Source organism: Leptonychotes weddellii, chromosome X, assembly GCF_054177405.1.
Source record: "Leptonychotes weddellii isolate Sample4059 chromosome X, ASM5417740v2, whole genome shotgun sequence".
Classification (NCBI taxonomy): domain Eukaryota; kingdom Metazoa; phylum Chordata; class Mammalia; order Carnivora; family Phocidae; genus Leptonychotes; species Leptonychotes weddellii.
This window is the reverse complement of record NC_138385.1, coordinates 101,075,686-101,103,603: the sequence shown is the minus strand read 5'-3', so window position 1 is coordinate 101,103,603 and position 27,918 is coordinate 101,075,686. Positions and strand designations below refer to the sequence as shown.

At 47.6% G+C, this 27,918-nt stretch overlaps 1 protein-coding gene across 4 annotated transcripts in view; it reads left to right on the top strand.

Annotated features, from left to right (window-relative positions):
* Nucleotides 1-27,918, top strand: part of TBL1X (transducin beta like 1 X-linked) — a 208,543-nt gene that overhangs the window by 142,707 nt on the left and 37,918 nt on the right. For all 4 annotated transcript variants that reach the window (XM_081809201.1, XM_081809203.1, XM_081809200.1 and 1 more), the window contains 2 exons: nt 1,605-1,693; nt 15,856-15,963. In XM_081809201.1, the coding sequence (XP_081665327.1) occupies nt 15,906-15,963 (58 nt within the window). In that variant the 5' untranslated portion in view covers nt 1,605-1,693; nt 15,856-15,905. The remainder of the gene's footprint in view (nt 1-1,604; nt 1,694-15,855; nt 15,964-27,918) is intronic.

Genomic DNA, 27,918 nt, shown 5'->3' with positions numbered 1-27,918 from the left:
GATTTTTCTGAACAGCTTGTAATAAGAGCTGTTTATGTATTAATTACTTATTGAATTATTATGGGTTTTAGTGTTTTAATTTCCAAGCAATTTGGGGCTTATTGCGGCGACATCTGCTCATATTTTCGTACTTTATGGTATTTAGCGATTTCATCATAAGGCTATTTTTTTCCCCCCTCTGGTAATTTACAACTCAATCCTGAAAATAGTAATTTGCTTTCTGCTTCAGGTACTGTAAGGACTGTTGTCTCTTTTATCTGTACTACAGAAATTTTTTCATTATGGAATGTATTTTTATTTTATGAGCAAAATCAATATTCCTTTATGCCTTCTTCACTCTGGTGAATAATTACTGTTCAAAGAGTTGTAGGGAAATTTTGTTTAAATCTCATTTTTCTTCAATGGTAGCTTTTTAAAAAGTGCCCTGGTTTTTACTTTTATCTTACATATCCTTATGGTGTTTTTTTAAAAATGTACTGTAACGAAACTCAAGGGCCTATGAACCTACCTGCCTGTAAAATCTTTTTAACTTCCTTTCTTTGAGCAGCGTAGCTATAAACAGTGACTCATTGGGAATAATTTACTTGAATTTCCTTAAAACATTTCATGAGGTTCTGCATTTACTAATAAGAAACACCTTTGCTCATAAGCTTCACTAGTGAATTTGAATTATATTAACCCTGGCACCTTTTTATCACTTATGATTGAACAAGAATTTAGAGAAAATGGCAGGCAGTTAATTTCCTTAGATTTTGAGCTGATAGACAATAGTAGATAATTTAAATGTAGGAGGCTGGATTCATTCATAACCAAGGAAATTTTATGAGGAAGAAGGTAAATACTGTTAAGTCAATGTGGGTTGATTGCGCTGTGTTTATACTGACCAAAAAGTAGAAACATGTTTTCGATATGAAGGTTAGCTTAGGACCTTACAAACCTGGCTTCTTCAGAAGTGCAAATGGCAGAACCCTCGTGAAATTGAAATGTATGACAGTAACAGATAAATTGAGCCATAGTGAGTCAATGCCTTTCTTTTGCTTTATTTTAGGGAAGCCAAAAGGGAAAAAAAAAGATTCTAATGTTTCTTTGTGTTATGAGGGTGTATATACACATGGACATGCACGCAAGGCTGTTATAAGCATTAGCCCAAGTGAGGTCTATAAAGTTTCTTTAAAGCATGTTTTCTTCTCTTAGAGGCGTGTACAGTTGAGTTTCTTGGTTGCATAGGACACAGCCCTGAAGACAAAAGCATTTCAGATAGGCACTGATTATCATTAAAGGATAGCAGTAGCAATAACTGAACTAAAATTAATTTTATTTACTTTGAGACTCTTTCCTTTCGGGCTTTCTACACGTATGATAATACGGGCTGGCCGCTCTCCTTTCTCGTCTTTCACTTTGCAGGTAAAACTGCATAGTCTGTGTTCAGGTGTAAGACAGAGATTGTGACATAATAAAATGTGTTAAGTTTGAGTTGAGATGAAAAAGGGAAACAATGCCACCGATTTGAAAAAGAAAAAAACCACGAAATGGGAGAGGCCACAGGTGAATACTTCCCAAAGAATTTTTAAGTTTTTTCTTCCTATCTCCTCATTTCTCAACAGGCAGCTCCTGGCAGACACTTTGAAGTTTATATGATCGGATGCTGGGGAGCTCACTGGTTCAAAGGTCTACACATGAAGTCACCATAAAGGTAAGCAACCCACTTGCTGTTCCATCTTTGTCCTTGAGCTGATATCCCTTGGAGAAGTGGAAGTGCATTTTGCCCAAACTGAACATCTTCTGTTTTAAAATGACTTTTTTCAAGTTGCAGGTCTTTCTCCTTGCTGAAATTGAAGGTAATAGATAGAGCACTGGGAAATCATTATGGGCTATATATAGTTAACTCTAAATGATGAATTCACGTTTTATTGCTTTCCACGAATTTGGGTACTGAACCAGCTATTACAAACTTTTCTGGGTCTTACCAGGAGAAGATGACACCTTCTAAAACTAAATCTTCTTGTCAACATTGTGAATTAAAATTAAGCCAAAAAAGTAATTATGATTAGGCATATGAGTATAGATTTTATCTCCTGTAACTTAATTCTGTACTTTATTAGTTTATTTATTTTTTTTTTAAAGTAATCTCTACACCCAACATGGGGCTCGAACTTAAAACCCTTAGATCAAGAGTTGCATGCTCTACTGACTGAGCCAGCTAGGTGCTCCTGTGCTTTATTAGTTTCTTAATGCAGTTTGTGTGTATCTGCAAACTGATTTGCAAGTTAACCTTGAAACTTAATTAGAACAACATGTAGATTATTACTTACAGATCTAGGATATGATAAAGTTTCCAGAAGAGCACATCAAACAGGTGCCAAGAGTTGAAGCCCATATACCAAACTAAAACTGACAGCCAGCTCTCTAACAGTTGCTATGTTTTGGTAGATGGGATTTTAGGGTTTGATTTTATTATTTACTTTTTCTATTTGCTGTATTATTTACTTTTTGTATTTGTATTTTTTTTTATCAATTTGGTTGCCTTTTTCTTTTTTTTAGTTTGCTAATTTTAATTCAGTTAATTAGCATATAAAGTATTATTGGTTTCAGAGGTATAGGTCTGTGATTCATCAGTCTTATATAACACCCAGTGCTCATTACATCACATGCCGTCCTTAATGTCCATCACCCAGTTACCCCATCCTTCTACCTTCCTCTCCTCCATCAACCCTCAGTTTGTTTCCCATTTTTGTCCTTTTTTTTTTTTTTAAGAAAAAAACCCCCCACAGAACTTCGTAATTTTAAGAATTTTTCTTATTATTCAATTGGAACTAAAGTGATAGTCCTAAATTTAACTTCGGTAAGAATCTTATTGAGGTATTTTTGTTTAAAACCAAGTATGTAAAGGGGCATCTGGATGGCTCAGTCAGTTAAGCGTCGGACTCTTGCTTTTGGCTCAGGTCATGATCTCCGGGTCGTGAGATCGAGCCCTGCAACAGACTCGGCGCTGGGTGTGGCGCCTAACTGAAGATTCTCTCTCTGCCCCCCCGCCCCCCGCCCCAAGAAAAACACCCAAGTATGTAAAAACAACAAAGTAAATGTATAAGAATCTTGATATTTTACTTAAGTATTTGAAAAATGTAGTTTGCTTATAAAGACAAAAACTTGTAAAATGTTAATTGAGTTTGTGACTGGCTTTAACTTAACATAATATTTTCTTTTTTTTTTTTTCTTTTTAAAGATTTTATTTATTTATTTGAGAGAGAGAGAACGAGAGACAGAGAGCAGGAGAGGGAGGAGGGTCAGAGGGAGGAGAAGCAGACTCCCCGCCGAGCAGGGAGCCCGATGCGGGACTCGATCCCGGGACTCCAGGATCATGACCTGAGCCGAAGGCAGTCGCTTAACCGACTGAGCCACCCAGGCGCCCCTAACATAATATTTTCAAGATTTCATCCATCTTGCACTGTGAATCTTTTTTATGGCTGAATATTCCGTTGTATGGTTATACCACATTTTGTTGATCTCTTCATCAGTTGATGGACATTTGAATTGTATTTACCTTTCAGTTACTGTGAATCATCATTATTGATATTACTGCTGTTCTGAACATTGGTGTGCGAGTTTTTGTGCAGACCCACGTCTCCATTTCTCTTGGGTGTATGTCAGGGAGTAGAATTGATAGGCTGTATGGTGACTGTGTTTAACATTTTGATGAACTGCCACAACTTTCCATCAGTCAGTATTTTTTGAAATGTAGCTGAACCATCTTCTGAATGTCAGGGAAGATGGGAGAGGTCTGTCGGTCCTCGGAGTTTTGATTGGGACTTAACTCAGTACTTAGGGTTAAGTACTGCTTCAGTACTCATTGAGTTGAGTTGAGCACACACTGAATTCCTACTGTGTGTGAAGCACTGGTGTTGAGCTTTAGAGATGACTTTGGGTGTTTGGGGGCGTTTTTGGTAACCATGGTAGACCGTGGCAGTGGTGTTCCCTGCTCTCACTGTTCAAGTGGTTGGTTTGTACCTGAGGAGCATCCACATTTTGGGGCATCACCTGCAGGTTAGCAAACAGGCAGCTTTCAAGCCGGGAATCGACAAGGCAGGTAGATACGCAGGTCTAGTGTAGACACAGGAAACTCTTCGGTAGAGCGGAGAAAACCAGAGCGAGGGTGGCATTTTCTGTCAAGGGCCAGAGAGTAAATAGTTGAGGCTTTGTGGGCCAGCCGGGCTCTGTTAACAGCCACTCCATTGTGCTGTTGTGGTGTAAAAACAGTCGTTGATTGTACATCAATGAATGGATGTGGGGGAGTGCCAATAAAACTTTATTTATGGACACTGGAATTTAAATGTCAGATCAATTTCATGAGTCACAAAATTGGATTCTTTTGATTCTTTTCAACCATTTAAAAATGTAAAAACTAGTCATAGCTCACAGGTCCGACAAGGGGAAGCAACAGGTGGGATTCGGCCTCAGGCCACAGTCTGCGGACTCTTAGCTAGAGGAACACACCTGTTTTGTTTCTGCCTCTCCTAACTTCTGGTTTTTTGAATTGGGAGGACATCGGGAGGTGCAGCTGTGCGAGGCCTATGATGTGATGAAGACAGAATCCATATTGTGGTCCCTTAGCAAAGGCCTTGCGGATGTTCAGGGAGCTACGACTTTTAGGAATTTGAGGGCTCTCTGGCCGTGTCATGAGGAGTGCTCCTGGACCTATGTGCCTGTCCTAACTAAGGGTTCTCGGTCGGAGGCAAGTCCTCACCCCTTCCCAGGGGACATTCGGCCCTGTCTGGAGACCGTTTTCAGGGGGAGGGGTGCTACTGGAATGTGGTGGGCAGAGGCTAGGGATGCTGCTCAGCACGCTGCCATGCACAGGACGCCCCACCACCGGGATTTAGGTGGTCCCAAATGTCAGTAGGACCAAGATTGGCAAAGCCTACTCACTATCGGTATTGTATATTTTAACTCTTACCAGTCTTGTGGCTATGAAGATGTGAGCTGCTGAGCATTTGATGATAAAACTTGAGTTCCTGCATTTGCTGACACAAATAGGGTCATTGGACTCCCATCTAATACTTAGGTTCATAATATTTAAGCATTTTTTTAAGATTTTATTTATTTGAGAGAGAGTGAGTGAACGAGAACGAGCATGAGCAGGGCAGAGGGGCAGAGGGAGAGGAAGAAGCAGATTCCCTGCTGAGCAGGGAGCCCTATGTGGGGCTCGATCCCAGAACCCCGGGATCACAACCCACACGTAAGGCAATTGCTTGACTGAAAGTGCTGCCCAGGTGCCCCTTTAAACGTTTTTTTTTTTTTTAATGTTTCTGGTATTCATTTAAATAGAAGCATCAAAAAGTGCTGTTCTGTGAAGACTTAGGAGACCCACGGCACTCGGTGGGTGAGGCCCTGCTTTTTTATCTTCTAGAGAAAGCCACCGGGTTTACTTTTCCAAACTCCAGAGGCCATGTTCTGTGAGCAAATGACCTCACTCACGACTCCCTGACACAGGAAAGGGAACTGTTGAGGCCAAAATAAATCCTGCATATGTGGTGAGAATCACAGTGTCTCAGAGGCTTCATCACCAGTCCACGCGTCTCCTAAAATTCGTGTGAGGACCTCATGTACGTTGTAGAGAAACTGCTTCCGGTTTTTCAGTCTTAAAGGTAATTCAGTCTGGACACTGATACACAGATTCTTCACAAGTATTGGCTTAAACCAACATCATGGGAAAAGCAGAGCTCTTACGTGGGGGCCGTCACTGGCGGTATCTCCACGACCGTGTGCTGGGAAGTCTGGGGTGCGTGAGTTCGCATTGCAGTGTGGGAGAGGACGGGACGAGGAAAGGACGTTCGTGCTGCCTGTCGTGTGTCCGTGGTCTGCCCCTTGTGACGCGGGCTGTCTGAGCAGCGGTTTGCTGTTACTAGGTGGAACACTTTGAGGAAGGCTTCCTTCGGGGTCTTCCCCCGGACAGGCACAGATGGGTCAGTAAATAGGGTGGCGAGCTTGCAGAGTTGGAGAGAGGACTCTGTGGCCACTTGGGAGGCACACAGATGGTTTCGGGGGTAACCCCAGGGACCGGACGCCTTTCCTGTCACGTCAGCATCTGCCATTGATGTGCACACGGGTTTTGGATGAAGGCCCCAGCCAGCCATGAATTAACCCAGAAGGGTGGCCAAGCGCAGAAAGGACCTTTTCTGAATGCCGCACCCCGGGGAGGTTGTTTTGTTCAGTGAAGAGCGGCATTATTTTCCTAACACAGGAGCCCCTCCTCTGTGCTCCCAACCCTGTAGCCTCATTTCCTACTTAGAAGTGCAGAGCTGTTCTCATGTAGATTATTTCTGCAGACTCTGCCAGGTTTTAATTACATTTTAATGAATGTGCAAACAGTTCACGTTCATAGGAGAAGATTTGGAAAATACGAAAAGCACACACAGAGAACTCTAGCGAAATTCCACCCCCAGAAGTAGATGTGAGACTTTTTTGGAGAGTTATCTTCCGTGTGTGTGTGTGTGTGTGTGTGTGTGTGTGTGGGAACACACACGTGCCTGCAAAACAAAATTTGGCATCATGCACGTTCCATCTTGAAACCTACTTTTTTGCTACATGACACTGTATCATGGACATTTTCCCCAGTCATGAAATATTCTTTTAAGGACTTTATCTTATTTTACTGGTTTATTCCCATATTTTAAATGGTAATATTGTTGCCAGTACTCTAGTAATAAAATGATAGTTGTTTGATTATGTTTATAATTTTGGGCCATTTGACTGCAAGTAAATAACTGTAAGCTTAGTGAAAAATCTTACCTTTGGGGGGGTATCTTTTCTTACTGTAAAATAAAAGACATCTACTCATTGCTAAATGATGCGAAGCCCAACTAAGTTAAGCAACTACCATGAAACCCCTGTTCATGTTTTCATGTATTTTTCCCCCAGTATTTTCCATGTGTAAATTTTCCTGTAATTGGGTTCAAACTGTAAATGCATAATTTTTGGAATCATATTGTCATTGAACAGCAAAGTGTTTGAATAGCTACATGTTGTCTTAATGACAATTATGTAGGAGGAGATAATGCAAAGTGATAAAGCAAGCCTCTTTCACCTCCAACGTAAGCTGGTCCCCAAGCAGACTTTAGAAAAGGATGATATGCAAATGTTACTACATGCATTAAAAATTTCATCTTCAACTGGTCACTGATGGTGTAATAAAAATAAACCTAGTTGCCACTGAAAGAAACACATCATGAGGGAAGCAAACAGGGAGGGTAGGACCCACAACACTCTAGTCAGAATGTCCACGGAGAAAGGCAGAAAGTGCCTTTTGTTAGGATGAGGTCATTTCGAGCAGATTTTCCAGCACTCTGGCTGTCGGTCCTCAGGCTGCATGGAGAGCTGAGCCTTTTCCAGAAGATTACTTTAAGCCATGGATTCTTCCAGTGTCAACAACAACAGGCTAGGAGGGACGAGAAATGAGACAAACTTTCTTCCATCCCTGGAGGAAAAGGGTGCTTTAAGAGAGTGTAGGAAAATGTTTCACAATGGGGCAGATTGTTAGAAGAGAAACTTCTCCCGTCTAATGATACTGGATTCGCACTATTTTCCTCCTTTAATCCACGTAGACCTTGCTCACTATTTCGGGACAAGGCCCCCTCCTGCTGGCAAGACGCTGGCCCTTTCTGCCTTTCAGTTTTGCGCCAACTCCCAAGTAGGTCTCTTGGGGTTATTACGTTTAAGATAATGAAATGGCCATTCGGACTCTGTTGTTTTGGGGCCATCCCCTCTCTTCAGGGAGAATGCTAGCCTAGAAAACTGGGTAAGTATGTGCTAAGTAAAATGAAACCCTTCACCAACATTTCTCTTGCGACTGAACTTTGCACTAATTTGGGAAGGGAACCGTGATAAATAGGAGTTTCTGCCACCTTGAGATGCAGTCGAAAAAAGCAATACTATAAATAACTCTCCTTCCGTTTCTCCACGGCTTCAACCCCAAGTGACCAAGTGTGCTGGAACGCTTCTGTTCGGCGGGTCCACGGCGCACACGCCGTCAGTCCCGGGTGCGCTGCCCCCTCGTCTTCAGGCAGCTCCAGGAGGGGGTGTCGTGGCCTTCGCTCGCGGGGGGTGGGGGGGGACGCTTCTCCCCTTTCCGCGCACTGAAGGCCTCAGATCAGCCTGATGGAAGGTGTCTCAGATCGCCCCTGGGTCAGGCAAGAAAATGCACCCGAGTGCACTCCTTAAGAAACCAGAGCCATCTGGTTTTTTGTTTTTTGTTGTTGTTTCCCTTCTGTTGGAGGCCGAGGAGGGTGTCCCAGTGCCGAGAGAGCTCTCTTTTATCCTGGAACTGGAGAGGTTGGAAAGCACCCGTTGGAGTTCTCAGAGCTGGAGCTGGGCACGGATGCCGTTCTGGAAACCAGCTCGGGGTTGAAACGCGCGCTGTGCCCCCAGCCGGACGCGGCATCTGCGCATGGTGCTTGCTGTGACGGGTTTGATTCGTGCCGCTTGTGTGTTTGTAGACCACCGGGGACGGGCTCCGAGCCCATTTGCTGAGGGTGGAGTGTCCCGCCGATGCCTCCAGAAGGCCCCCTTCAGTCGCTCTTTGGAGGGATGTGCACTGTTGGCTGAATACGAGGAATAGCTAGCAAGTCGTGGATCTCTGCTGTGCGTGGGGGCCTGCTCTGAGAACTTCTGTTGAAGCGTTTAGCCCTCCCAGCCTCTCCCAGGCGTAGGGGCTTTCGTTACCCTCTGTTTGGAGATGAGAAACTGAGTCACGTAACCTGCCCGTCGATCTGGAGCTAGGAAGGGATGGCGATATGATGAGAAATCAGGCTGTCTGGCTTCTGGGCCCCCAGGTGCCCCGAATCCCACACATTTGTACCCTGACTTTAGGGGCACCTGGGTGGCTCAGCCGTTAAGCGTCTGCCTTCGGCTCAGGTCATGATCTCGGGGTCCTGGGATCGAGCCCCGCATCGGGCTCCCTGCTCGTCGGGAAGCCTGCTTCTCCCTCTCCCACTCCCCCTGCTTGTGTTCCTGATCTCACTAACTCTCTCTCTGTCAAATAAATAAATAAAATATTTAAAAAAAAAAAAATCTTGTACCCTGACTTTATTGCGGGCAGCACGGGCATGTGCCCGCTAAAATCGTTCTTCCAGAGTGAAGAGAGGACACAAGCCAGCCTCGTCCCCACATGATAGACATTAATGGCGTTTCACATCAAACCTTAGCACAGACGGCGTTCTTCCTGCCCTGGGTCCTGGGGAGCGTTCGGTACATCATACAAGGTCAGAACTGTTCTTACACAGCAGCGCCCCCGCCCCCAGCCCCACGGTTCCTGTACTGCCTTCCCGTTCCCATCTTCCTCCCCAGATGCTGTCTTCATCAGCAGGAATTTACCCTCCCCTCTTCCAAAGCTTCCCTCCTGGGAACTCGGCCGCCCCCTGTAATACTTTGTGGGGCTTATGGGGGCTTAACTATTGGAGCCTTTCGTTATTTGCATAGAGGTCTTACTAAGCAGCTTAAAGGAAGAGGTGTGTGTGAGTGAGTGTGAGTGCCCGTGTGTGTATGAATGTGTTTAATTGCTGGTATTGCCAAAACCCCGTGCCTTGAATATAGTAGATACTCGGTAATTTCTCCATTACCCGCTCATTCCTCATTTTCCTTGAGCACAGAAAGTGCCGGGCAAAGCATGTGTGTCTGTTTTTATTAGCAGTAGGATTTCAGTAAATATGGGGATAGGATCCGGTGACGCTTATCTGACGTGAAGGAGCTGCTGCTTTTCCGTGTGAAGGCCTCTCATGCTCTTCCCACGGCTTTCTTTCCTAGGAGGAGTTTGCTGGAACTAAGACACGGTGCTGATAATCAAGCACCAGCCAGAGTTAGAGCTGTGGTGTGGCCTTGGCAAACTTACGGCGCCTCTAAACAGACCAGCCACCCCGTGTTCCGTGGGCCTGACCTGTGTTCTCACTTCCAGTGTGAGTCTCTAACGGAGGGGAAGCAGGGTGAGGTGAAGTGAGGGGACTCACTCGTTCTTGCAGCGTTGTTATTTTGGCTGAGGTACCGAGTGGTGAGAAAGGCCTTCACAACAGGGACGGGCCAACACGGGCCACGATGCGTCAGCCTCGTGAGTGTGAAGCCCAGAACCTCATCAGACGGGGGCGGTTGCTGAGTGGCTTTGCAGAGCATCCGCAGGGATGCATCCTTCTGGAAAGGGGCACAGTGGGGTCATGAGGCCCCAAGAGAAGTGTCCTCTGTCCTCGGTACGCTGTGGCTTCCCCTGAAAATCAAACCACTGGTCGTTTCAGATGGTTCCGTTTTCTTTTTTTTTTTTTTTTTAAAGATTTTATTTATTTATTTGAGAAAGAGAGAATGAGAGAGAACACATGAGAGGGGATAGGGTCGGAGGGCAAAGCAGACTCCCTGCCGAGCAGGGAGCCCGATGCGGGACTCGATCCCGGGACTCCAGGATCATGACCCGAGCCGAAGGCAGTCGCCTAACCAACTGAGCCACCCAGGCGTCCCAGATGGTTCCGTTTTCTTGACATGAAGCGTATAAGTTAAAAATCAGACTGAGGAGTTCCCTGGAGGAGTCCCAATTCACAGAGACGAAAAGTAGACCGAAGAGTGGGTGCCGGGCACCGGGGGGCAGGGGAGAAATGGGGAGTTTGTGTTTAATGGAGTTTCAGTTAGGGAAGATGAGAAGGTTCTGGAAATGAACGGTGGGGATCGTTGCACGACCAGTGTCAGTGTCCTTAATGAATTGTACAGTGTAGGGGTTATGATAGTAAATTAGGGGTTCTGTTGTCCGCATTAAAAACCAAAGAGCGAGAGACGGAGCTGAGCCCTTCCTGTAAATTTGACTTTTTTTGTCTGATGTAGAGAACCCTGGCTGTCCTGTCCCCGAGGAGAACTTGCACGGACCTAGAGCAGCTCATGCTCAGGGAGTCACAGCCTTGCCTGACTTTTTCTTTTCCATCAGTAAGAGCTGTTTCGTCTTTAAGCACAGGCAGGAGTGGGGGGCTTGGGAAGCTTTAACTCTACAGTTAAAACCCCTCCTGCTGCCGGGGTTGCTCACGACCGGTTATCCACAGTAAAGAGGAGGACGGGGGCACCTTCCTTCCGTCTTCGCTGGTGGACAGCCTCGGAAGGTGGCAGCTGACCGGAGAGGCGGAGTGTCCTCGCTGACGCCCAAACCGCACACGCTGTGTGGGGCCGCCCGACCCCTCGCTTGGTCGCTGCTACACTAGGAGACCTTGAACGCCACGAACATCAGTGCATGTCCTCACGTGAAAGTGCACAGCAGAACCCTGCGTGGAAGTGCAGCATGTCATTCTCACATCCGTCTGTGAAATTTCCGTCTGCTCTAGGACGAAACGGGAGAGGTCACTTCACTTCCCACGCTTATGAGGGGACGTTGCTGAGGTTGGTCTGAACAGTAACTTTTGCCAAGTGGAGATCAGCCAGTTTACCCATTGGTGTCAGAGTAAAGTGGACCCATCAGAACCACCACCACCACTTTCGAGCACATTGCTTAGACGTATGCAACTATACACCCCGTTAATTGTTGGTTCCTCTTGATTGCAGTGTGATCAAACCCCATGAGTTGAGGGGCACCTGGGTGGCTCAGTCGGTTAAGCGTCTGCCTTCGGTTCAGGTCATGAGCCCAGGGTCCTGGGATCGAGCCCTGTGTTGGGCTTGCTGCTTAGCGGGGAGTCTGCTTCTCCCTCTGCCCCTCTCATCTGCTCGCGCGCTCTCTCGCTCAAATAAATAAATAAAATCTTTAAAAAAAAAAAAAAAATAAACCCAAGGAGTTGAAGTGGATTGAATTACTGCTGTTAGATTTATAGTCAGTTCAAAGAATGTTCTTGTGTCTGTATTGAAATAGTCTAAAAATATGTATGTACGTTGTACTTCAACGGTTACTGTAAATCCTTTTTTTTTTTTTTTTTGGAGTCAGGTTGTATTTTTGTTTTATTTATTTTTAAAGATTTTATTTATTTGAGAGAGAGAGAGAGCACAAGCAGGGGGGAGAGAGAGAAGCAGACTCCCCACCGAGCAGGGAGTCCGATGTGGGGCTCCATCCCAGGACCTCGGGATCATGACCTGAGCTGAAGGCAGACGCTTCACCGACTGAGCCATCCAGGTGCCCCTTTATTTTTCTAAAAGATTCATTTATTTATTTGAGAGAGAGCATTCGTGGGCATGTGTGCGTGAGGAGGGGCCAAGGGCAGAAAGAATCTCCAGCAGAATCCGTGCTGAGCATGAGCCGGACGTGGGGCTCGATCTCACTACGCTGAGATCAAGACGGGAGCAAAATCAAGAGTCGGACGCTTCACTGACTCAGCCACCCAGGCGCCCCTGGAATTAGATTTTAAAAGAAATAGTCATTTAAAACCTAGTTAAGAAGTTGTTCAGTTGTGGGGGAGGTGTGATCCAATTACTGTGTTTTCAAAAATTAAACTATGTAGTTGACATAGAACAGTCGGGGACAGAGGACAAGTCTTGTTGACCAGATGACATTTCACTTGGCTCTCTTGCAGGCCAAGGCTGCTTTCTGTTGTCTTTTCTCTGCTGCTTACAAGTGAAAAAACCTTTAAAAAGTTAACACTGTATTGGGAAAAGCTTATCCTAACTTAAAAATTTAGAGAGAAATTCAATCCATGATCAGAAAGCAGGAGAGCCCGACCTGAAGCAGAATTTTTCCTAGTTGGAAAAAAAGATGGTGCATGAAGAAAAAGAGGAGCGCCAGACTAACAAAAATGGCCCACAGTCCTTGGTGTCTCGAGGATGGGATAGTCTCCTGCTCCAGTGTCCTGTGTGAACCCATGTGCAGACACCTGTATTTATTACAGACACTTGTGGGTGGCGAATGAGAACGTGGCTCTTGGGGATGCTGGGACATTTTCTCCTTAGAAAACAGAAAAGATCTGGATGCTGAAAGAAGAAATCCGTATTTTATTTTCTGATGAAACTCCTGATAATCTTCTAGAAAGATTTTACATAGGCTACCTGAAAAAGCCCGGCTCTTAACGGTGCATTTTCAAGGATGACTTTTAGTTACATGGCTGTGTCATTCAGCAACAGCTGTGAGCCGACCCCGCATTTCCCTGCATCTTCGTAAATGCGGTTCCCGTCAAACACAAAATGCTGATTTTTCTTCTCCAGAGAAAACCAGCAGCAGTTTTGCAATTTGGAACATTTGGCAACGTCTGGAGACGTGTCTGATCATCATAACTCTAGGGGGTGGGCGAGGTTGTGCTGGCCTCTAGTAGATAGAGGCCAGGGAGGCTGCTCAGCATCCTCCAGGGCCCAGGACGGCCCCAGAACAGAGGATCATCTGGCCCCAAATGTCAGAAGCACCGACGCTAAGAGCCTGTTAGATTTCACTTCTTTCTGAGCACCCAGCGTGACAGAATAAAAGAGAATGGAGCGAGGGTGGGGTCTGAGGCATTTCAGACCGTGGTGACAACGTGCTGCAGATGGGACAGCTTCACCCACAGACGTGTCCTTCTTGCGGCTCTGGAGGCTGGAAGTCTGAGACCAAGGCTCTGGCCGGTTTGGTATCTGGTGAGGCTCCACTTCCTGTTCCCTAGATGGGCATGTGCTCCTTGTGTCTTCACTTGGCAGAAAGACCGAGAGCTCTCTGGGGGTCTCTTTTATGAGGGCCGCTAATCCCATTCACACGGGCTCCACCCTCATGACCTATGACCTTCCCACGGCCCGACCATTCACAACAGCGTGAACTGACTGGTCATTACTGCTGCACGTGACGGCACCAAAAGCCTGTTCAGCGTTAGCATTCTGTGGTGCACGTTTTTGTTATTGTTTATTTTCTCTCCCTTCAATAATGGTTTTTTCCCCCCCATTTGGTTATGCTCTGATTTCATAGCTTTTTATTTCGTCTCTAATGTTTTCCTAACACTGTCTTACGAGTGAATTCCCCAGGACGCAAATAAACCTCAGGACAGATCTGTATTTTGACTGTCAGGTTTTCTTTTCAGTATATATGAAAGTACAGAATATCACCAAAGTAACTAAAGAAGATAAGCCTTTTTGAGTGGCAAAATTCTGGTAACTAAAGTGAGAATTGGAATGACCCAAGAGGCAGTGTATTGGTTCTCCATTGCAGCCTAATGATGACCACAAATTTCCCCAGTAGCTGGAAACGACACCTTTCTCATCTGGCAGTATGTCTGGATCCCAAGTCCAGGCACGTCTTTGCTGGGTTCCCTACTAAGGGCCTCACAAGGCTGCAGATAAGGTGGTCGCTGGGCTGCATCCGCCTTTGGAGCTCGGGTGGAGGGGAGGACGTTGTCTTCCAAGCTCGTGTTCTGGGCAGAATTTCAATTCCTTGTGGTCGTAGGACTGAGGTGCAAAGCTTCCTGGGGGCTGTCCCCAGTTCCATGGGCAGTTCTCATAATGACAGCCTTTATCTTCGAGGCCGGCAGGAGAGTGTCTCTTTCTAGGCCACTAAGAGTCTTTTTTTTTTTTTTTTTAATATTTTATTTATTTATTTGAGAGAGACAGAGACAGTGAGAGAGAGCTCGAGCAGGAAGGAGGGGGAGAAGCAGGCCTCCCGTGGAGCAGGGAGCCCGATGCGGGGCTCGATCCCAGGACCCCGGGATCATGACCTGAGCCGAAGGCAGAGGCTTAACCATCTGAGCCACCCAGGCGCCCCAGGCCACTAAGAGTCTTATATAATAATTAGGAGAAGGACATCTGGTCACCCTTGCCCTAGGACATAACCTAAGGAGGAGAGTGACATCCCTGTCCTTTGATGTATTCCGTGGGGTAGAAGTGAGTCACAGGTCCTGCGCACACTTGGGGAGGGGATCTTAGCAGGGTGGGGCTCACTGGGTGTGTCCCTTACAACTGCCTTGAGTGTGAATCCTTGAAGGTCTACTTTGCCCTTTATTCTTTATTCTCAATAAACAAAAAGTTAATTCTCATTTAATGATAAAGGTTTTGCCACCAGTAAAAATGCCTGAAAATGTATGGTGCGGACTCTGAAGACAGCTCCCCAACAGCCAAAAATGTTTGTGGTTGGTGACCTCACTGAAAGCTGTCATGGCCTTTCTTGGGTTTGGCTCTTTTTGGAGTGAGTGCTGTTGTTGATGTGTGCATTCTAGTTTGTTGGTGTGTAAGAAGAGTTCTGCTGCTTGATTGACTTCTCTCTCCTCTCTGGGCTTGCTTGCTCATATGCCAACTGGGATCATTGTGGAGAAAATCAGATTCTCTCTTTTTGGTTGCTCTGTGTCCGTGCTCCATCTTCCTGAGACCTGGCTTCTTTATAGAAATGATGTGACATGCACACTTCACTCCTCACTCATGTGTGTTTTCCTTCTCAGTGCTGCCTACCGTCTATGGGTAGAGTGACCATTGCGTTTATCCCTTAAACTTGGAATGAAAGGTACTGTGATTAATCTTTTTCTAGAACAACAGGCGCAATCTGGTCCATGTGGTCACCTGCCGTAGGGGTGTTGACATGATTTCTGGTCTACTCATGAATCTTCTCTGTCTGTCTGGAAAAGTGCTTAGTGTCTTATCCACCCAAGCCCGTCAGAGTGCACTTCAGGATTCCGTTCCTGCTTGTTATCAAATATGTTGTGCTCACAGTGCACACGTATCATTGGTGTGGTTTATTCCTGACCCTATCCCAGCGTTATTAAATACACCAACATCTTTTCCTCTTTTTATTTTTTTGAAATCTTTCTCCTGGATGTGTGTGTGTGTGTGTGTGTGTGTGTATGTCATTATGAAATTACAATTACCTTCATGGTTATCCCATCATGGGTATGGTATTTTCAGTCTCAAAAAAGAATGCCGGGACAAAAATACAGGCAGTGTTTCAAAACTCTCTTCCCACTTTTTCTTGTCGTCTCACAGAGGGTGGCTCCCGCATCGTACGGACCTCATCGCTGCGAGGTGAGGCTAAGATGAGCATAACCAGTGACGAGGTGAACTTCCTGGTGTATCGCTATCTCCAGGAGTCAGGTAAGGGGCGTGGGTTTCTGTCAGTAGGAAACTCACCTGCAATATGCCACGTGCAGGACCATCCACCATTGATTGAGAAACCAGGCTAGGGAAGAAGAAGAGCAACCGACGTTCTTGTTAAGAGAGTTGAGGGAGAGAAGGTTCTGGGGCTGCCCTGCTCCTGGGGTGGGTTGGGGCGTGTGTTCTTTCTTCCCATGATCTTTCTGCCCAGATGAGATCAGATTGCAGTTACGGTCAGGAGCAGTTGGGGTAGACCTGGAAAGGGGCATTAATGGATGGGCTGGTGTCTTCATGATGTGTGTATATGTGAACCTCTCAGCCTTAAGACCACTGATCGTTTGAGCTCCTCAACCACACCCCACCACGGGCCCTTGGCAATTTCCCAAAACCTAGGAATAGTTCTGATTTCTTCCGACACTTCTGATTATGACCAAGCCATTACTTTCCGATACGCAATGAACAGGCCGGCTGTGTGCTCCCTGTGAACAGGATGCAGCTTGTGAACAGCAGCTGGTGTCCGGCAGGGGGCAGGGAAGGGGGCTGGCGAGAGCCCGAGCCCTCGGGGCTGGCCGGGCTTTGTCACAGTACAAAGACAGCCCTCTGAGGCATCCTTGGATGCCTCCAGGCCTGGATTCGTGCATTAGACAATGTGGCAGCTGCCCCCCACAGTGCAGCCTCCACTCAATTTAGTGGCTTGCTTGTGGGTGCTTTCTTAAATGCTCAAGACTCTGAATTCTTTTTTAATTAATGTTATTAGATTTTTAATTTCTAAAGCAAATATTGTCTTTAAACTTTTAAAACTTTAAAATACTTCATTTGAGACGTACAAAATGACATTTATGAAAAACATGGTTGTTACCACCTACCCGCCCAAGTTAAGAACTACACCAGTTTCAGGCCCGAGGGGTGCCTGTGTTCAACTCTGCAGTGCCTTCCCCTCTCTCTTTTCAGTGCTAACTGCCCCCCCCCCCCCAGTTTGGTGTTTGTTGTCCCCATGCACTTACTGTGCACACGGTGTCTTCCTAAGCAGTGTGGATCCTGCGGTATTAGTTCGGAACGGCTGCTGTAACAAAGTTACCACAGTCCGGGGCAGTTTGAACAGAAATACATTGTCTCACCGTCTGGAGGACCCAAATCCAAGTACAAGGTGTGGGTGGTGGGGGTTGCTTCCGAGGCCCTGAGGGGGTCTGTTCCATGCCTGTCTGCTGGCTGCTGGTGGGTTGCCCACCATCGTTGATGCTCCTCGGCTTGCCGAGGCATCACGCCCAGGTCAACCTTCATCGTCACACGGCCTTCTCCCCGCCTACTTCTACCTCTGTCCGAATTTGTCACATTGCTCCTTCTTGTAGCTCTTCCTTTTAGGATCCTTTCCTTTTGGAAATAGCCCTCCTGATTTAGGGCCTCACCGGACTCCAGTATAACCTCATCTAAATGCATTACATCTGCAGTGACCCTGTTTCCAAATGAAGTCACTTTCTGAGCTGTACCAGGGGGCCTAGGACTTCAACTTAGGAATTTGGGGAAGGATACAGTTCAACCCATAACAGTTGGCCCTGTGCGTTTTTAAACTTTATACACTTGGTATCATATCGCTTATGTTCTGCAACTTGATTTTTCAAAAAGGAAACCAGTTCCTGGGCCTCTGTCTTCCAAAGACACATGGACAAGTATGACGGGAAACCAGCTTGTGAGGCCCTGGGTCCGGGCTGTTCCAGAGTCAGCCAGGAAGGCTGAGCTGGGCGGGTGTTACATCCAGACCACATGGCTCAGGCTCTGACCCTTGAACAAGTTCGTTGCCCCACCAGAGCCTCTCCTCTCCTGCAAAAAAAAAAAAAAAAGAAAGGGAAATGGCTATCCTGGGCAAAAGTAATGAAGAACACTGGACACGTGGCGTGTTATAAACAGACACGTCTCCCCATCTAGTCCTGGAGCTCTGTCCCTGGGGACCCCAGCTAGCATTTTTCATGGGAAGTGCACATTCTTTCTCCATATATATTAGATCATTTGGATCGGCTGTTGCGCAACGTAGTATAAAAGAAATTGATAAAATGCGTATGACCTCAGCCCTGTGGATCTGGGGAGTCAGCACGGCTCTCTTACCTTACTCACCCCGGGAAGTTGGGGAACCGCCCACCTCGAGCATGGGTGCTGTCCTTTGGACTTTGAGCATTGAATTCAAGTTTCCTTTCTGTGAGCATCCTTCTGCACAAAGATAGGATGGAGGCAAAAACACAGAATGTGTGAAGAAATCACAAGCTGAACCTCAGGATGAATACGTGATGTGGAAACCTTGTGCCTAGCCTGGGTAGCCTGGAGCGAGGGTGCTCGGTTGGCTGGTCCCTGGGGAGGCCACTGGCCTCTTTGAATAAACATGGAAACCGTCCCTCCCCCAGAAAGGCCACACTTCCTTTTCTCGTGTTTGTTGATAAAGCCTCTGTCACCAGGCAGCTGAGGAGGGGAGTCGGGGGCCAGGAGGATAGGATTTCAGCCCTGTGGATTTTGTATCTGTGAGCTCCTGTCCTGCCTGTCCGAGTCCTTACATACACGTGTGGCGTGCGTCTTCCAGAAAGCCATGCCTGTGCTTTCCTCTAAGGACTGTGTGAGTCCTGGAGTCCGCCACAAGGGTGTGTTCAAATGCAGGCGGAGAAGAAATAACAAGAGGTCCTTTGGGGGTCGTTTTCCATATTTTTCTCAAATCCTCAAGTTTCGGTTTGGCACGTATTTCTTGAGCGTCTACCCAGGGCAAAGATCTTTTTCTCAGCCTATGGGTATCTCCTTTCTAGCTCCGGGGGTGGGGGGGTGGGGGCTGGCGTGGAGAAAATGCGTCCCTTGATCGTGCCTCCCCTTCAAGCATCTCTGCTCTCCCCCGCGCACCTACAGCCACTCATCAAAAATAAGCCCATGTTCCCATAGGTGTGACTCATTCCTCAACGCCTCCCAATCCGGCTTTCTCTGCCAGAAGGCACCAGGAGGTTCTCTCTTGGCAACGCTTGTGCAGCAGGCCCCATCCCAGTGCCTTGTGTGGAGGAAGATGGGTTCGGAGGAGGGGGGGAGGGGGCGGTGGGCCGGGGATGGCCTTGCGTGAGGTAGACAGCTGGTTCTCTGGTCCCTGTGCTTTTTGCCTCGCCGGTCGGGGACAGCCCCAGAAAGTTCCAGCCCACCTGCTGGCGTGCAGTGAGGAACAAGCGAGCGAGGCTTGCCGGTGAGGCAGGAAGGAGCTGGAATTGCGGGCTCCAGCACCAGAGTGGCCCAGCTGGCTTGGGCCAGAACTGTGGCAGTGCGGCTCTGAGGGCTAGGACTTTGCTGGCCTCCGCCTTACGGGGGTTCGTCGCGTGGCCACTGTTACGGGCTGCGCCATTTGTAAAGCAGCGGATTGAGGGCTCCCCCGCCCCGCCCTCAGCTCGCCTCACCATCCAGGGTTGATGGAAGCAAGGGAACAAGGCGGAGGAATGGGTTTCAGCCTGCATAGGCTGGTGTGAGCAGGTCCTCCGAAGACTGGGTGCATCGCGAGTCGTGTGCCCCTGCTTTTTTCTGAATGTCGCGTGGGCAGCTGACGCCTATTCCAAGTCCGTATGAAGAGCGGGAAACGTCAGTACGCGAGTCGCTGTGAGTCTGCTTCCTCTGGGGCTTCATCCCCAAATCCCAAGTTATAAAGGAGATCGTTTCTCCCAGACCCAATTGGGAAGGGGGTCAGTGGACACGAAGCATTGCCGGAGGGTGGCCCTTCGCACAAGCAGGGAGGCTGGCCGCCTGGAGTTGCCCAGACCCTGCTGGTGAAAGAGCCGAAATGCACGGGTTTGGGGGATTTGTTAGAAGAGGGAGTGTCTGTGTTACGTCGCGTCCGCAGGGCCAGCTCCCTGCTGGCTGGTCGGAAGGATGGTCCGTGGAGCTGGGTCAGTGTCACGGTTGAGTCTAAAGCGGAGAGACGGGCCGGGGGTTTGGAACCAGATTTTCCACAGCAGTTAAATTGACCAGACTCTCTTTCCATGGTCTCGGTCGGCAGTCTCAACCTTCATGGGTTGCATCTGTGCTTTTAAATGAGGGTATAATTTTCATGCGGTAAAATTCATCCTTTGTAGAGTATGGGTTGACAGTTTTTGCCAAATGTGTCTAGTCCTGTAAGCACCAGTTACCATCGAGATGATAGGAGAAAAGCCCATCACCCCAGAAACTCCCCTGGCCCCTTTGTAATCAGACCCTCTCCCCCGCACAGCCCCTGGCAAGCCGCATTCTGTGTCCCGTCCCCGGCCTCCTGCCTCTGCAAGAGGGTTGTCTCTGTGGACTCGGGCAGCGTGCAGCCTCCGGAGTCTGGTTGGTCTTCTCAGCATCCTGCGCCGGAGAATCAGTCGCGCTGCCGGATGCGTCGGCCGTCGGCTCTTTGTTGCTAAGTCGTATACCGTTTTAAGAACACGTATAGCAGTTGGCTTGTCCATTCTCCTGTTAAAGAGCATTTGACTTGTTTCCAGGTTTTGACGATCACGAGTAAAGCTGCTAGAAACATCTGTGTATGGTGTTTTCGTGGGAACGTAGGTTTTTGTTGCTCTGGGGTAAGCATGTAGGCGTGGGATTGCTGGGTCGTGTGGTAAGTGTGGGTTGAAGGTTATCAGAAGCCTCTGCATCCATTTCAGTGTCACTGGGCAGCAAGGCACTTGAGAATCAGCAGTGGTTTTGTAGACGCTGTTGGCGCTGATTTGTGCCCGTGGGCCCAAATTACACTCCATAGGGTGTAATTGCAAAGTAGGTAAAAGGATGTCAGCCCGGCAGACGGATCTGCAGCATACCCATGACGCTTTACGCTTCCTCTGTGGGTTTAAAATTAGCCTTCTTGAACCTGTGCGGGGTTGTGGTTTCCGCCAGGGACTTTCGCCCAGATCTGCTGAGTGAGGGAGCATCCATCCGCAGATGCATGCAGTCCCCTCCCTCGGCAGCGCCACTGCAGACGTGAAAGTAGACCGCTCCGCAGCGCGGGGAGACGACTGGGCGCCAGGACCGGCCGTACGTCCGTCTGGGCGGGCTCCGGGCAGAAAACACGATTCCTGCAGACTGGGCCCTACGAAGGGCGGCTACTGAAAGTCTGCACACTGCCTTGCTCGCACGCCCACGGTACTCAAGCGTCTCCCCACCTCGCGTTTTGGGACTGACATCCTCAGCCCACTTAGGAGAGGCAGACGCTTCATAAAACGGCTCCACGATCGTTGGTGGTTCTGCTGGCGAAAAAGAAAACACAAGTGAGAAATTGTTTTGTCAGGTTGCCGGTGTGGTACCCCGCAGTGCGGCCCCGAGGGCTGTCGTTTCAAACATTTCAGGTACTAAAAAGAGCTTACCGTTACGGGCGATGGTAAAAACGGATTTATCCTATCTCACAGATCACCTGGATGATGAACTTCTTTCTTCATTGGGAAAGGTTTCAGGTATGATTGAAAACTCCTTATACAGAGAACTTCCTTTCTGATTTGTCATGATTTGTCCTCGAGAGGCCGATTTATTTTGCATATTTGTTGATCCCATTAACATCACAATGCATACATTATTCACAGAGGAGCATTGGCAGTTTCCTGAATGAAAATCTACATCTTAGACGGGTTCTGTTTTCCTGAAGAGCCGTATCTACACGTGTGTTGACCAGCTACATAGAATTAGGCATGTTTCCTTGGATTTATATAATGCACACATAGTTCTGTATTATGTATCGTTCTTGGATAGTTCTAGATTATGTATCACCCAAGGAGGAAAGTGAAACATGTGCTCAGCCTTTCAAGGCTTATAGCAGAACCTAGGTGCCATTTCTCATTCATTTCGTGGAGCTTCTAGGCCAAGACAAATGGTAAAGATTTCCTTGCCAGGTGCCAAGCACCCTGTTTCGTGCCCTGCGATGCCCCAGTGTGAATGAGGTCGGCGTGGTTAGGATGTAAGAGCAGAGCAAGTGAGGCTTCGGCGGCATTTTGTCTCCACAGCATGCCCCAGCACAAAGGTAAATACGGTGGCTCTGTTCTAAACACACACAGAGCTTTTACTTTCTGGAAGGATTACAGAGCAGTTTCAAAATCACGCATGTGCGCACAGCCGCTTCCTGGGGCCAGGTGGGGAAAGAAGCCTGTTTGGATAAGAGAGAGAGCCAGGCTGTGCTGGGTGAACTAGCCGAGGTCCCTGTAGGGGTGGGGACAGGGCTGAGGGGGTGGGTTTCCTCTTTTCTGGGGAGGCCACCCACAGCAGGTGCCCAGCTCTTTCCTCAGAAATAGTACAAGGGCACAGAGGTCCCCTCAGAAACAATACCAGGTGACCTGGGGCCTTTAAAACTGTACTTTTTATTTTATTTTATTAAAGATTTTATTTGAGAGAGAAAGAGAGCACAAGCAGGGGGAGTGGCAAAGGGAGAGGGAGAAGCAGACTCCCCACTGAGCAGGGAGCCCGATATAGGACTCGATGTCAGGACCCTGAGATCACCACCTGAGCCAAAGGCAGAAGCTTCAGCGGCGAGCCACCAAGGTGCCCCCAAAACGGTACTTTTTAAAGCCAGCCCACCTGGATTCAAGCAGGGTTCCTGGGAATTGTAGTTCATCAGTGGAAGAAACCCTTCTCTGGTCCCTGCCTCCTGAGCGGGGAGCCGTCAGTTACTTCAAAAATGACCGTCCCCCTTCTACTGGCCTCTTGCTGCATTTTTTTAGGACATCTGCTTGGTTAGAGATAGCGAGCAGTTCGAATGGAGTGTCCTGTCTGTCCCCGCTCACCGTCGCGGATTTGTGAGCTGTTGTAGCGGGAGGGATGTAGGAGAACGTCATGGACAGCGGTGCTCCCTTCCTGCAGAGATGCGCTTCTGCCTTGAGGGCTGCAGTCGAATGTTCTTTCAGAACATCACAGGGGAGACAACCCCAGTGTCCACAGGCGGATGAACGGATAAAGTGTGCCCTCCCCTACAATGGACTGCCATGCAGCCTTACAAAAGGAGGGATGTTCTGACGCACCTGCAGCGTGGATGAACTTGGAGGGCCTGATGCCAGAAGCCAGACGCACAAGGACAGATGCTGCACGAATCGGCCGTCGTGAGGCACCTGGAGTCGTCAGATTCATAGAGACGAGAAGTACGACAGAGGTTACTGGGGGTGCAGAGGGCGGGATGGGGGCTTAGTGTTGGGTGGGGACGGAGTTTGAGTTTGGGAAGATGACAGAGTTCTGGAGAGGCATGGTGGAGATGTGTCCCCAGCAGCATGTACGTACTTAAGGCCACTGACCCGAGCACTCAGAAAGGGCTAAAATGGTACGTTCTGTGTTCGTGTGTTTCACCGGTAAGTCACAGTGCTACAGGTTGGAAGTTTCACGTAGAGGTTATTTCAGAGGTTGAGGTCTCAGAAGGAAGAGAAGAAAGCATCTGAATTCCATGTTGACGTTATTACATTCAAGGGCTTTTTAATAGCGTTAGGGACAAGTCCTTGGCACACACAGTGCCATTTGTAAGCTAAATTGCTGTCTGATAAAATCCAGTTATTTAAAAAAAAAGAAACGGAAAAGAGCAGCTTCATTGGTAATGGCCGTATATTGGAAACTCCCCAAATGTGCCTCGGTGGGTGATCGGCTCCGCAGACCCTGGGGTCCCTCTCGGCAGGAAAAAGGAATGAACTCTGGATACGTGCCACAGACTGATGAGTCTCCAGAGTAACGTGCTGGCTAGGACAAACCAGTTTCCAAACACTACATCCTGGACGCTCCCATCTGTTGAACTTAAAGTGATAAGACCGTAGGCATGGCAGCTAGGTTTGGGGTGGCTGTAACTACAGAAGGGTAGTTTGGGAGAGTTCTGTGTTCATGGAAAAGCTCTGTGTCTGGACTGTGGCGATGATCATGGCGTGTGGATACATAGGATAAAATTGTACGTGGATTAGACGCCCGCGTGTGTGCACGCACACACAGACACGCAGGTCAGAAGGTTCGCTGTCTAGCGACCAGTCAACGAGAAGTCGTTGTCTTGGTTTTGGTACTGTGGTACAGAGAGAGAAGATGTCACCACTGGGGCAAGGCTGGATGAAGCGTAACACAGGACTCTTCTATTTCTGTGGCTTCCCGTGAGTCCCGTAATAATTTCCTAATTATAAAAAATAAACCCAAAACACAATTTTGCATTTCCAGTATCTGCAGTGTTGTGTGTGTGAGAGAGAGAAAGAGGGAGGTCAATAATGCGAAGACAGTGAAGACGTTTTAATTAAAATTTACAAGTCATTAGCCATTTTGTGGGCCCAGGCTTTGATGGGGATGTTCTTTTGTATAATGGATTCGAGTAACGGCCATACTCACTTGAAAATGGATGGCCACAGAAACCTTGTGAGCCTTCTGGCAACAGAAGAATAATGAACAGTCATCTGAAGGTGAGCAGCACTTGTCTCATATAGAGTTCGAAGTGTTGCATCCTTGGGAATTCAGCAAACTCAGGTGGACATTGTATGCCTTTTCCTGGGGAATTATCATGAGAAGAAATTCTGCATTTGACTGGGGCGCAGACAATGGGCAGGCCGCATTCATACTGGGGATATAAAAGTCTGTGCATGGCTTCTTCCCCACTCCTTTTCAAGTGAGTCTAAAATGTTCTTGCGATGCCCCCTTATGGGGGCGCCTGGCTTGCTCCCGTTGGTGGGACGTCTGACTCTTTTTTCTTTTTTTAAAGATTTTATTTATTTGACAGAGACACAGCGAGAGAGGGAACACAAGCAGGGGGACTGGGAGAGGGAGAAGCAGGCTTCCAGCTGAGGAGGGAGCCCGATGTGGGGCTCGATCCCAGGACCTTGGGACCGTGACCTGAGCCGAAGGCAGATGCTTAATGACTGAGCCACCCAGGCGCCCTGGAGCATGTGACTCTTGACCTTGGGGTTGTTGGTTCTTGAAAAAATAAAACGGAGGGGCAAGGAAAAAAAGACCCCCTTATGAACTTTAGCTGAAAGGATTCTATAATACGTATGTGGTCAGCCTAAGAGCTGTGGGCAGATTTGAGGGTCTTGATCCCTGGAGATACTCTGACTGACCACACATCATGTGTTATCCCAGGGGCTTTCAGCCCATTCATTATGGCAAGGGTTCTCAACCTCAGCACTCTTGACACCTGGGACCAGCTCATTCTTTATCCTCTGGGGCTGCCTGGTATTAGGAGGCTCTTGAGCAGCCTGTGGTCTCCACCCATTAAATGCCAATAACCTCCCCCTCCCTGCTGTTGTCACCGCCAAGGATGTCTCTGGACTTTGCCAGATGTAGCCTGGTGGGTGAAGTCGCCCCTGGTGGATAACTACTGATGCATGTCCTTTAGTTCCAGGATGTTTTTCTTCCAGCTGGTTTTTATTAGTAAATGGGGTTTTAATGGGATCCTGTTTCTTCACACTTTATCTTCTTGGGCTATATTTTGATTTCTTTTGCTGCAGAACTCAAATAGACTTTAACAATGAGCAAAATGCAGTCCTCATTTTTATTAAGATTTTTCAGGGTATTTTTTCCCCTCAGGGAAGGCGGAAGTCTGCCAAAGCATTCTCTAGCAGATAATAAAATAATTGGGAGTAGCAGACTTTCCATCTGATTTAAAAAAATTTTTTTTTTTTTTTTTGGCTCCTGGTGAGGAGGTTAGATAACCAGGAAAAGGGCGCTACTCTTAATATTTGTGAATAATTTGTGTCTACAAAAGTGATAAAGCCATTTTGCCCATTGTAATCCCAGCAGCTGACAAATGACCCGGTAGGCTCTGCTGTGTTTCCTAGGACCGTGGAATGCCTTCTTATGCAAGACACGTTTCCACAGATTCTGGAAATCATTTTAAAATGGTTCAGCTATCTTAATTTAAACAAAAGTTCAGGGCTTATTGTTCAGCTGAGTCTCTAAAAATATATTTTGACTGCAGTGGCTCTTTTACATTGCTAATGTGTGTCCCTGTTTAAAAAGAGGATCTTTATGGTAAAGGCAAGCATTTGTTTGAGATAATGATCACCTTTGCTTTAGAAATAATAAAGTATTTGTTTCATCACATAATAGATAGGGAAGACCTGAATAACGTGTCCATGTTACTGTTGGGTGAAAGGACCTTTGAAGTCCCGTGCAACAGTAACAAGACATGCCTTCCTATTACCCACGGATGCGAGCAGCGCCTTTGTGATGGGGTGTCAGGGCTCCCCAACACCATCCTCAGACCCTACGATCCGCTCAAGCGAGTCACAGGACTTAGTAATGGTTCTACTCATGGTTAATTACAGCAAAAAAATCTAGATTATAACGGACAGCACATTGACTTTTTTTTTTTTTTAAAGATTTTATTTATTTGAGAGAGAGAGACAGCAGAAGCAAGGGCGAGGGGCAGAGGGAGAAGCAGACTCCCCACTGAGCAGGGAGCCCGAGTCGGGGCTCAATCCTAAGATCCCAGGATCATGACCTGAGCCAAAGGCAGATGCTTAACCGACTGAGCCCCCCAGGCGCCCCCACATTGGCTTTATTCTTCACTGTAGGGTATTATATATTTGAAAGTTGCTAAGGGAGTAAATTGCCAGCGTTGTGGCCACATCAGGTAAGTGTAAGTCCAGGAGGTGATGGAGGTCTTAACTAATGTGATCGTGGTAATCTTTTCACGATGTATGTGGCAATCAAATCATCATGTTGTAAAGCGGGAACGGACATGATGTCGTAGGTCACTCTTATCTGCATAAAGCTGAGGCGGGAGAGAAGCAGATGAGCATCAGCACAGATAATTTGCATGAGGCCCGGTCCGGGGGTAGCTAGGCACACACCTCCAGGTGTGCCGTCCCCGGGGACTTCCACGATGGCACTTAATTTCCCCAGCAGCACGTCCAGGGACACACACACGTGAAGTGTTCTAACCACCCGAGCTTTGGCGTCCGGAGTTGACATCGGGCGTCTGTCCTGTAGGCATGCAGGTTCCGCTGAGCGGGGACAGAAGGAGGACTAGGGGAGCTCTGTGGCTGCCGTGCCACAGTCCCGAAGTTTAAATCTGGGTTGTGGTTGCATATCTATCATCTGTGCGTATGTTGTACTTCAACTGAAAAATGTAGGGGCGGTTAAGTAGCTGGAGAATGTGATACCCATGCCTTTCATCTAGAAAGAATAAACTGTTGCCCTAGCTAGCTTGGTGGCATCAATAATTGACACTCCACCACCAAAGCAGCGTACCCCCTGTTCCCTTTGCACAGTAGAATCTGTGGGGCTCGGTCCTCAGCTGACATGCCTGTGCGGGTGAACTGTTCGCTATAAACCCTCTTGTGATGGTGCTAGTTGCAGATGAGCTCCTCTTCATTCAAAGCGAGTCTATTTTTGTCCTAAACTGTTCTTCTGGTTTGACGATAAAGCCCCTTAGAGCGACAACATGGAATGATGAAGTTGCTCTTTCCTGTGTCCCAGATGTTCTCAGCCTTCCCCACTACCCTGGTTCCCAGGCGACTTTTGTGCAACCTTTTCTGAGTTGACTGTTCTGATTTGTATGTGCATAAATGCCAAGATTCACGATTTGCCGTTCTTGTGCTTGTTAATCTGTTAGAGGGCATAAAAAGCAATTAGGATGAAAATTCCTTCATCATTTATAAGCTCCAGTTGTTTAAATACGTGACCTGCTCGGTGTAGCCCAACAACTTCCATTGCTGTGAACATCAGAACAACTTGAGACTGTTGAAGATGCCCATAAGGTGTATACCGTCGCTTCCTACTTTCAGAGTTGGTGATGACGTGAAGTCTGAGATGGTTCCAGTTTCCTCTTCTGGCTAAGATGTAGCAGCCCCTTGTCACGGTGCCTGTCCTCAAAAGTTCAGGCACGATGACATTTAAGGCCGGCCTGCTCTGCAACTCAGATGTGACCTCACGGTGTCCAGCTTTCCTATATTTTGTTTCCTGCCACCTCCCTCTCTTTCCCGTTCTTCCTTCCCGACGGACGAGCAAGTCATCTGGACTGTCGGACCCGACCCTGTCCCTCCTCTCCCCTGTGTTAGC